Raw genomic sequence first — 12,467 nt, forward strand, 5'->3', positions numbered from 1 at the left:
TGTTGAAACATGCATGGGTGTCCCTGGAAAAGGCAGCAGCATAATGTGCTCCACAATCTCTATGTACTTTTCAGCATTAATGGTGCCATCACAGAAGTGCAAGTTACCTTTTGCCAAGGGCACTGACACAACCCAATACCTTGAAAGACCCTGACATTTGGACTTGTTGTTGGTAACAATCTGGATGACCCTTTTCTTCTTTGGTCCAGAGCACATGGTGTCCATTTCTCCCTAAAATACTGATTCATCTAACCACAGTATATGTTTACATTGTGTGATGATCCATCCTAGATGCCTCCGAGCCCAGAGAAGTCCTGAGCCCATGTGGTGATATTGTTTATAAATGAATGACTATTCTTAATGCAGTGCTGCCTGTGAGGGATCGGAGATCTTGGTTGTTCGCTTAGGCTTGTGCCCTTGTCCTTTTATGCACCGACATCTTTCGTTGAGGAACATTGTTTTTAAGCATTTCAATAATTTTCTCATGCATTTGTTGGCAAACTGGCAATCCTCTGCCCATCTTTGCTCCTGAAAGACTAAACCTTTCGATGCTGCTTTTGTGCCAAATCATAATTACAATCACCTCTTGACATAACCCATTTCAAATCACGTCATTATTTAACCAATTTACCTGATTAATAGCCCTAAATTGCTCCCGTCTCAATTTTTTTAATGTGTTGCAGGCCTGAATGATAGGATGTATATTAACAAATGAAAATATTTTGTGTTTATATTGTCTAAAATGAAATACAAGTCAAAGTCAATTTGCAAATCACTATTTTCTTTTTTTTATCTGTGTTTTCCATACTGTCCCAACTTTTTCTGATTTGGGGTTGTAGTCAAACTTTGAGCAAGTTAGTTTTTTATACTAAAGAAAGAAGATATAATTTTCTTTTGTGTTTTGATAAATTTTCATAAACTTAGTTTTTTTAATCCATTGAAGAGTAATTTACAAAACATGATTTATGAAAAATAATCTGTCTTTCTATTTAAACTCTTCAGGATTAAGCCAATTATATATATAGATAAATATTAAACAGTTGATATGCATTTTTCAAGAAGACCAAACATTTTTAACTATTATGTGATAATACAAATTTTCCTAACAAAAAACATGTAAAATGTTTAAATGTTATTTAAATTAACATATTTATATAAATACATGCATTAAAAATGACCAAGTAACAAATATCAGATTAAATCTTTAAAACCTTCCTTTTATACAGTTAAAGTCAGAATAATTAGCCCCCTTTCATTTTTTTTAAACATTTCCCAAATTGTTTGACAGAGCAAGGAAATTCTAATTATGTTTAGAAATGTGTTGAAAAAAATCTTCTGTTCGTTACACAGAAATTGGGGGGGGGGGGGGGGGGGGGGGACTGGGGGGCTAATAAATCATGGGGGCTAATAATTCTGCAACTATATGTTCTGTACTGTAAGCATTAGTGATTACAGTTTAACTATTATTTTTGTCTCCAGCAGAAAAGTAGAAATTTAAATAAATGGAGAGGATCAGAAAATTGGAATAAGCAGTTTAATATAGCAGAAAGTAGAACTTTGAGGAAGGCTACAGCTCCCCATTGGCTGACAGTAGGGAATATAATTTTTCCTGCTAAGGCAAAGATGCACGGACAGCCACTGGGTCATTTAGGTCAGCAAGGGTGAATGCGCTCAGCCAGGGTTTCCACTTGATGTATTCAGGCTTCTTTCATAAGTTTAGGAAGGAGAGTTGAGATGCTCCAGGCCTTGACTAGATAAAACAGTTCTCACACTTATATAAAAGTACACCGAGAGACACACATGGGCAAAAAAGGCCTTCATTTTTTTATTATTATTATTTTTTTTTTTAGAAATATGAGAACATTGACTTATTTTTTGACTTGAATTCATGTCTAACACCTCACGAGCATGCTTCATGGACAACAACAAATTAAAAATAGATGATTGTCCGCTTTAGATCTCTAGATCGAACATTAACATTGGTGTTAGCGATTTGTCTTGTATAACCTCTTTAGAGTGTGTGAAGAAACATTCTTGAGGAGATACAGTATGAGTGTGACATTAACATCACAAGAAGAGCGCAAGTTTTGATGAATTAAAGAGACAGCTCATTCCAAAATAAAGCTCATGATTTTTCACTCACTATGATGTTCCAAAAGCAAATCCATAAGGTTTAGTTAATTCTCAAAACACAAATGAAGATACATTTAATCATATCTAAGAGACCCTGCATTAAAAGTCTATTCACCCAGAACATCAATATATTCATAAAGAGTTCAATTGAGTAACAAATCTACATAAATTGAGCAGTTTATTCCAATTAGTCTAAAGAAATATGATACAGTATCACTTAATAAGATGAATTGATTTAATTTAGGCTTTTACTCATATATAAAGACAATTTTAACAGAGCTAAAAAAGAAAGCACTGGACAGAGCTCCTTTTGACACTTAATTCAAGGCTGACACTGTGTCCATGTGAAATGACAGGACTCCAGCAATGAACAATTTGGCTGTCCGCAATAGACGTGACATGACCAGCCAATCAAATGTGCAATACAGTGCACAGCACTCCCAAGTTAGTACACAGTGTGAGGGGAAAAAAACAGCAAGCCATGGTAAAACAAAAATGTTGTGTCTTTTATCTAATACTTGGACATTAATGCATACATGTAAATATTACTGTCAGTTTTTTTGTTATATAGTTTTTGAAACAATGTTTTATTTGTTATATTGGTACATAAACTACTTTTGTAATTAGGTAAGCAAGTGAATAAGGAAGTAAATAAATAAGCAAGCAATTAAATATGCAAGTCAATAAATAAATGAGTAAATAAATAAACAAGTGAATAAATATGCAAGGAAATAACTGAATAAAAAGGTAAATGAAAAAGTAAATAAGTAAACAAATAATTAAATAATCAAGTAAATAAAGAAATAAGCAAGTAAATAAGTAAATCAATAAGCAAGTAAATAAGTAAATAAATAAGTTAATAAATAAATAAGTAAATAAGTAAATAAATAAATCAATATATAAGCAAGTAAATAAATAAGCAAGAGAATAAATATACAAGAAAATAAATAAATAGGTAAATAAATAGTTAAATAATCAAGTAAATAAATAAATAAGTAAATAAGTAAATCAATAAATAAGCAAGTAAATAAATATGCAAGTAAATAAGTAAATAAATCAATCAATATATAAGTACATAAATAAGCAAGTGAATAAATATACAAGAAAATAAATAAATAAGTAAATAAATAATTAAATAATCAAGTAAATAAATAAATAATTAAATAAGTAAATAATAAATCAATCAATAAGCAAGTAAATAAATAAGCAGGTAAATAATTAAATAAATAAGCAAGTTAATAAATAAATAAGCAAGTAAATAAGTAAATAAATAAATCAATATACAAGTAAATAAATAAGCAAATGAATAAATATACAAGAAAATAAATAAGTAAATAAATGAGCAAGTAAATAAGTATATAAATAATCAAGTAAATAAGTGAATAAATAAGTAAAAAAATAAGTAAATAAATATGCAAGTAAATAAAAAATAAGTAAATAAATAAGCAAGTAAACAAGTAACTAAAAAAGCAAGTGAATAAAAATGCAAATAAATAAATAAGCAAGTAAATAAATAAGTAAATAAATAAGCAAGTAAATAAGTAAATAAATGAGTGAATAAATATGCAAGTAAATAAGTAAGTAAACAAATAAATAAAGCAAGCAAGTAAATAAATAAATAAACAAGCAAGTGAATAAAACAATAAATAAATACCTAAATACATAAGTAAATAAATAAAAAAAAAATAATAAATAAATCAATAAATAAATACCTAATTACATACGTACATAAGTAAATAAATGAATAAGCAAGTAAATAAATCAATAAATAAATACCTAAATATATACATAAGTAAATAAATAAGTAAATAAGCAAGTAAATAAATCAATAAATAAATACATAAATAAGTAAATAAGTAAATAAATAAGCAAGTAAATAAACCAATAAACAAATACCTAAATACATAAATAAGTAAATTAATAAATAAACATTTTTAAAAGAATCTTGCAGATGCCCAGAATATTGTATGCCATGTTTCTTTTGAGCATATTTCAAATATCATTACCAGTCTGAAAAACAGACATTTGCTGTATCATTACTCCATAGTTTTGAACATTTATTTTTGTGCCTGTTGTTTTTATGTTTTTTATATCCAAACAGAAAAAGCAAACACAAACAAAGCCTCAAATTCAAACAGGTGCACCAGAGGCTTATTTTCCAATAGCCCATCTGATGATTTAGTCAGCTTAAATGCCAATCTCCCCAAGGAAATGGAAGGAAGACATGTTTTCAGGTTGCAGGAATAGGTTAGTGCTGCATTACCTTGCAAAGGAAGAATCTTCACCCCAAACTGCTCCAGCCGCGAGAGAGCGCTGATAAGATCCAACTCCTCTTGGACTAGAGATGGACAATCTGTGATCAACTGCAGACACGACCTGATGAACACACAGCGAATATTACATAAATATTACAACAAAGATAATTCAAACTTTTAAAAATGCCCTTTTGTGTTCGCACAAAAGAAGCAGAGTCATATTGGTCTAAATCGATATGAGGGTAAGAAAATGATGGAAGTGTTTTCATCCCTTGATTGAACCGTTCCTTTCAAGCAAATCGGGTGAAAAATAAAGCAGCAGGAATTTCTTCAAAATGACTTCTGATTCTTGTATTTTTTCTTAATTACAGACTGAGACTCTAACATCACGCCGCTTTCATACTGTTATCAGAGGCTTGCAGAGGCCTACGTCTGCTTCACATCTGTGCTGCTATAAATGAGCTTCATAGGACAACAGAGACAGAGCGAAAAACAAATAAAAGCACAGATCCCAGGCCAGCTCTGCTGTCACTTTCCAATAGAGTTTGGCTGAGACAGCTGGACCGAGAGAAGCCACGCGACACACTCCTGAGCCAAACCAACAGCAACAGGGAGAGCAGAAGAGAAATAATATTTTAATTTAAGAGAAAAAAAATCTTTTTTTGAGTAGTTTTACATGGCAGTTATTTTCAGTGACACTGCAATCGGACCCAGAAGACTGTTTCCAGCTTCGCTTTGCAAAAGATTTACTGTGAGTCGTACAACTGTAGGCCAATATACTGTAAAAAAAATATATTATACTACCCTTCAAACAGTTTAAGGAGCTTACGCAGCAGTTTCCGGCAAATATAGTAGGCTATACACAACATATTAATCGTAGTTGTGTGGCTTAGTGATCGGGGGTGAGCAACCACAAGGTTGTAGTTTAAAACCATCATCAGTGACCTTGAGTAAGGCACCTATGTTTACTGGGCCTATAATAAGAGTAATATAGAAGAAGCTTTGGTTGAAAGTGTCAGTTAAATGAATGCATACTTAATAATCAAACAGTATTTCCCCTGGACAAAATTAACATGCATCACACGCAGGCAAAGGCTTCAAGGAAATATATTAGCCTCAGAAAACCTTTGGAGACCAAAGCTTCGCTTAAATGCATAGTTCAACCAAATAAAAAAGATACTTCTGTCATAATTTACTTGCCCTGAGCTTGCTCCATGGCTAAATTAATTTCTTTCTTCTTTCAACACAAAAGAAGACATTAAGATGACTGTGGATTGAGCAAATGATAAAGTGAACTATACATTAAATGTATTTGCATTAAATATAAAATATCATGTCAATATAAAATTTGTAATGACAAAAAATTATTTTCTAGCCACCTAGACTTTAGTTAATTTGAACAAATATCTGAAACAATTTTAAGAACTTCATTAATACTGAGTTCAGACTGCAGGATTTTCAAAGTAGTGGCGTCATAGATGTTTTCACACTGCATGACTAACTGGAGTAGCGTTCTGTCGGTGCTGTGTTTACACTGTAGTATGGTTTGGCGACAGGGGGTTTCATAATGTATGACTTTACAATAGGAGAAATCGCCAACAACTTTGTCTCTGTCCGCAAACTACATCTCACAACCAAACACACTTGTCACGTAGTAGTGTTTCTCAACCACGTTCTTGAAGGAACACCAACACCGGATGTTTTGAATGACTCCTTTGTCTGTCACATCCATTACATGTCTTTCAGCCTTTGCTAATGAGCTGATGATCTGAATCAGGTGTGTTTGGATAAGGAGACCTGGAAATATGCAGTGCTGGTGGTCCTCCAGGAACGTGGTTGAGAAACACTGACGAAGTGTATATTTTGTTGTTAACTACATAATGAGAAAGAAGCCTTTAGTGGGGTAAAAACTTATTTTGCTCACCTGGCTTTTAAAAGGAATTAGCAATTAGTCCTCAACTTTTTTCTGATTCGACCTGGCTGTGGTATTGTTCAGATGACACATTAAACAGACACAGGTACTCCTGGCAAATTTTCACTAGTTTTTCCTTCATTTCTTGGGTACAAATTGGCTGAAAATAAGTGTTTTTAACTTCTTCCCAACCTCCCGCTGGCCTGCAGATACCCACACTAGTGGATGCTGCACACTCTTTGGCTGTAGGTGATCGCTGATGTTATTTTCAATTAGAACACATTTCACACAGCATGATTTGAATTGCAGACAGGTCCACATATTTAGCATGCCAAATATCTCACTGGTGTCTGAGACTCATTGGTGATTCTCTCAGATGGCGTCTCAAATATTATTATTTCAGTTTGCAATTAATTGTTTTACATGACTTATAGACGTTCCACATGCAGCACACGTGATGTATTTGAGTGTCTCTCGAAAAATGACATCTCACCTGTGCCCTTACAATCCTAACATTACAAGAAGGGGGTGGGGGGAGGCATATGAATGTTATGCAGCCTGTGCAGTAAGCAGACGCAGGTGAAGCACAAGTGATTTACATAAAGTCAATGCAAAGATGTGATTAGACATCCTGTGGTGCGAATTAGGCGCACACAGGACGCACTTCAGACTGCAAAAGAAAGTTGGAGCAAACATCTAACAAACGGAGCAGTGGAACAGACAGAAAAGCAAGCCGCTTATGGATGATTAAGATTGGCTCAAGGATGACGGCCCCTGGACGTGACCTAATAGAAGGTCATTATTTGTGCTTTACATGTATAGCTGGTAAGTGAAATTGATAAATGATTTTGCTTAACTCTTTCCCTGTCGTTGATGAGAGAAAACGCTTCCCTTTCATAACAAGTTTTACGGCAGTCCGTGTTTGTGTGTTTTACAGTAGGGGAAGCCCTGACACATGTCTTGACTGAGGTACATGTCAGATGCTCCAGGGAGTGAAATCTGAGAAAGAGAAAGTAAGATTGTGGATAAAAATAAGACTTATACAGCCTTCCTTTGACTCAATCCCTAACGTTTTAGTTCTCGTCTTGACAAGAGAGCAAAATAAAGCAGCTTTATTTTTATGATTTGTGTCATTTTCATTGTGTCAGATTGCACACCTAACAAAGTAGGCTACCTATTAATGACTTTTTTTTTTTTTATCACAAAATTGTCTGCAAATTTGGACTGGGAGCAACCACCACAAAATTTTGTCATTTTTAATCGCAAAAAAACACGAAAAACTAGGGGGTCTGATAAAAGTATTATACAACATGATAAAATAAAAGGTTTTAAAGTTTCTCAAAATATGAACGTGTGATCATGTTATACGTGTTTGTGTTCTTTGTGCCCTGTTTGTGTTTGTTTTTAATCGCAAAAAAACGCAAAAAACTAGGGGGTCTGATAAAAGTATTGTACAACATGATAAAATAAAAGGTTTTAAAGTTTCTCAAAATATGAACGTGTGATCATACGTGTTTGTGTTCTTTGTGCCCTGTTTGTGTTTGTTCCTTCAAGAACTATTTTAAAACATTTTGCTAAATTCAAAAAGTGTCAATTTATTTTCAGTAAACATAAAACATCAAATACATTTTTGATCAATGTTTTTTTTAAAGTTTCTTTTTGTGTAAATTTACCTTTACCTTTTCCATTTACAATAAAGAATAAAAAATACTTTAACATAAATCAAAAGATCTATTGTTTGCTCAACATTTCACAACACTTTTCACAAAAATGTTACAGAAATACATTCTCCCATGTACAATATAAATTTTTTTTCTTAAATTTTCACACAATACCTTTGTACTCACTTTAAAGTTCATTTAATTTACTTAATTTTAAAATAGAAATAGAATTATGTGAAAGTAACGAGATATACACAATGTTTGATTAGTTTTACAATACTAAAATGTCTGCATGAACACTTTGCATATGCAGGACTTTTGCCAGCTCAAGTGCGCAGTGGAAATCAAACACCAAAAGGTCCAGATATCAATAATGAAACTGTATTTATCCAAAATGCTTACCAAATGTTTATTAAAAAGGCCTTAATGTTTAGTTTACAATACCTACAGTTTTGTTTTACCAGTTGTTTTGTTTTATAGACTTAATAATTAATGTTTATGAGTTTCTTGAAGCATATGCTTTTAAATGATGATTCATGTTTTAATATGGAAATTATTCATAAAATCACTTTGCCTTTCCGTAATATTTATTTTCATAGATATTGTAATAAAGGAGTTGTCCAACACTTATGTACCTTTTTAAAGAGAAAAACTGTGTACAGTACCTTCATTTCATTGCACCATAAAACCTACAAAATAGTATCATAAGAGGTATTTTCTCTATAATATAAGGTACAACTTTTACAAAAGGTACAAAACTGTTCCTTAAGGACCATTATTTGCACTACCATGTACCTTTTTTTTGAGAGTGTAGTATATTTTTTCCTGTATATTTGTTTGTTCACTTTGGGTATTGTAAATAAAAGTCACAGTTTGGGTATATCTGCTTTGGTTGTCTGTTGCACTTCACTCACTGTTTGTATACATTTATTTTAATTGTTCATTAAATGTCAAACCCCATTCCCCTAGAATAACATCAGGGGTTTGAACACATTAATACCAGATGAAAAAGCTAATGTGAAAACGCATGCTAACGCTAAGTGGATACATGGCCTAAGGCACATGACATTGCGGAAAATGCACTACATATTTTCTTCAGCAAGTGATTTCCACAAGAACAAAAAGCAGACAAATCACTGAATGAGTATATATTGCTGTATCTGATGTTATGATGGCCTTGATCATTATAAGACATAAAACCAGGAGTCTTGAGGAGCCAGGAAAACCATCATCAATTCACCACATCCCAATCCCACAGGATTTCTGAAGCACAGACAGATGAAAAACCCTCGTGTTCTTTTACCACATCACTCCACTTTCTTCCCACTGAACACTTTAAAAACACTCTGCCCGGCATGTCAGAGCAGCCCAAATGGTTTCAAGCGGTTTCCAAGACAACTGCTTTACTATTAAAACGCACGCGGAAGCGCCAGCGATCTTCAAAAAATCCCTGTAAAACCCATTCAACATGAAACGAGCGCTCTAAACAGCCCTCTGCTTCCTGGGGCTAAAACAGTCTTTGTAATGAAGGCCTCTGATTAGCCTCAGTAAGCTAATAATTACAAGAGTTGCTCTTGGTTTTGTTTGGCAGGAAGTGTCCGTATGTGACGATGATTTAAGTGCTCGCTCTCTCCGGATTACACACGGGACGCCTGCTTTCAAGGCCAAAACGCAGCACTTCACTGTGACATTTGAACAATACCTCTTTGGAACTGAACATGGAAAGACATTCAGCACTACTTACAGCTCAGTCAGGTGGAGACTTTATATTTCTGCGAACGTATGCTATCAAGGTCGGTTTTTATTTAATTAGATTTCACACCTTTTCTGAAAGTTGAATCAGCAGCTTTGTAAATGGAAAAAAAAAAAAAAAAGTGTAAATCGTATTTTAAAATAATTCATCTAATTAAAACCAACATATCAATTATACACATGCATCATTTATTTCAGCGTTGGAAAGAGGAGGGAGAAAGGAACAGTTAAACAGGAGCGGAAGAGAGATCTAGGGCATATTTAGCATTCTGTTGGTTTTTTAAAAAACTTATTTAGCATTTTACCCTAGTTTGAAAATCCACGACAGATGCTGCTGTTATTAACCTCTTTACAAAGCTGGATGTACTTAAAGTGTGTTCACACTTGGCAGGTTTGGCTTGATTAATACAATGTCTGTTGAGATTACTACTGTATGTTACTGTGGTTCATTTAAATAATTGCCATCCAAACCTTATCATGCTACAAACAAGCAAACCAAGACCACTAAAAACAGGGTTTTTTAAACAAACACTGGTGCTGTTTGATTGAAGCACTGATTAAATATCTCTGAACAATCCAAAAATAAATAAATAAATAAATAAAACATCAAAAAAAAAAAAAAAAATGCCCAAACACACCTGATTTTTATTTTTATAGTTACAATGTTGCCTAGTTCAATACATGTACCGGAAACAGTTCTTACTACACAACACATGTATAATCGACCGATTCCTGGCACTGTCTTGACCCTTTTAAACACTTCATACACTCTTCACCGGTTACCAATTAATAAAGCATTGTTTTGGATGCGCAGTAAGTTCTGTTGTAAAATATACACTCACAAGCCACTTTATTAGGTATACCTGTCCAACTGCTCGTTAATGCAAATTCCTAGTCAGCCGATCACATGGCAACAACTTAATGCTGAAAATGGAAAAACGTTTGAGTATCGTGTCAACGCCACAGCCTACCTGAGTATTGTTGCCTTTATGACCACAGCGTACCCATCTTTTGATGGCTACTTTTAGCAGGATAATGCGGTATGTCATAAAGCGCAAATCATCTCAGACTGGTTTCTTAAACATGATAATGGGTTCACTGTACTCAAATGGCCTGCAGTCACCAGTCTCAATCCAATAGAGATGTGGTGGAACCGGAGATTTAAATCATGGATGTGCAGCCGACAAATCTGCAGCAACTGTGTGATACTATCATGTCAATATGGACCAAAAACTCTGAGGAATATTTCCAGTACTTTGTTGAATCTATGCCATGAAGGATTAAGGTAGTTCTAAAGGAAAAGATAGTCCAACCTGGTACTACAGTGGTAAGGTGTACCCAGTAAAGTGGCCAGTGAGCGTATTTATGTATTTGTGCCCTTATTTTTGTTTTATATCATTAGGTTTAGGCTAAAAAAAAAACAGTTTGGACACTGAGCAAACCAGGACTAAATCTATATTTTTTCTTTTATGAATTAGTCAAGTGTGAACACACCATTAAAGAAAAAGGCAGAACTTGAAGATGATCCTAAGGCGTGTCTGAAAAATGTTCAGTCAAACCTACAGATCAGTTATTACATCATGCTGTACATGGCCATTTTTAAGAGAAAATAATTGTACATCTTATATTTAAAAATAATAAAGCAATTTTTTATTCACTGAAGTGTACATGTTGTTTTTTAAAAGGTTGAAAAAGACATCTGTAGTAAAGTTATGTTTTTGCTATTAGAAACGCATGTTTTTGTTAGAAGAAAGTTGCTAGGCAACAGAGGCACACACAGAAAGACAATGTCAGATGCCACATGGTGTGTGTGTGTATTAAACTAATGTTTTCTTCAGCATATTATTGCACATAAATTGTGAAATACAAACAAGGTTATACTGAATGCAAACACATTTCACTAAAGCACAGTCAGTTATATGTGTATGTAAACAGCTGGAATGGAAGACATGTTCATATTAATCTGTGTGTTAAAATGACAGCAGTGCATTAAACAGAACTGATCGCTGTCTGTTTTGTTAATAGGAATCAAGCAAGTAAAAGCAAAGAACTCACTCCATGCTCTTGACTAAATGGGTATTCTAGGTAGACTAATCACAAGGTAGTTATAGGGTATTCTTTGTGGTTGATATGCAGTTGGCTCAAGTCTAGTCCCTAGACACATCCTGATAGCATTACAATTTATGGACTTTACCTTTTAAACTAATCTCCCTTTTATAAACATTAGCAAGTAACCACTGATAGTCTTTCTAAAGGACTGATTTAGAACTTTATATATCCCATCAATGAAGCAGCAAAAATCTGTCAATTTCTTTCCAGTCCTAGGGCCCCATCATACAAATGTGTGTTTTTTCAAGTTTCAGCCCAGTGCAGACAACCTTTTTCACATTTGGTGCCCACATTGTTTAAATAGCAAATGCATCTGTGCATCTGTGGGCAAGCTGGTGTTTTCAGGTGTGTTCATATATATATGTAATATATATAAATAATATATACATAATATATACACTCACTGGTCACTTTATTAGGTACACCTGACTAGTACCGGGTTAGACCTCCGTTTGCCTACAGAACTGCCTTAATCCTTCCTGGCATAGATTCAACAAGGTACTGTAAATATTCCTCAGAGATTTTGCTCCATATTGACATGAAAGCATCACACAGTTGCTGCAGATTTAACGGCTCTACATCCATGATGTGAATCTCCCGTTCCACCACATCCCAAAGGAGCTCTATTGGATTGAGCCCTGGTGA

General features: G+C 33.7%; 1 protein-coding gene across 1 annotated transcript in view; it reads right to left on the reverse strand.

Annotated features, from left to right (window-relative positions):
* Positions 1-12,467, reverse strand: part of nbas (NBAS subunit of NRZ tethering complex) — a 350,427-nt gene that overhangs the window by 215,510 nt on the left and 122,450 nt on the right. Inside the window, 1 exon segment of the mRNA XM_056480954.1 lies at positions 4,397-4,509. Within this exon segment, the coding sequence (XP_056336929.1) occupies positions 4,397-4,509 (113 nt within the window).

Source organism: Danio aesculapii, chromosome 20 (genome assembly GCF_903798145.1).
Source record: "Danio aesculapii chromosome 20, fDanAes4.1, whole genome shotgun sequence".
NCBI classification, from domain to species: domain Eukaryota; kingdom Metazoa; phylum Chordata; class Actinopteri; order Cypriniformes; family Danionidae; genus Danio; species Danio aesculapii.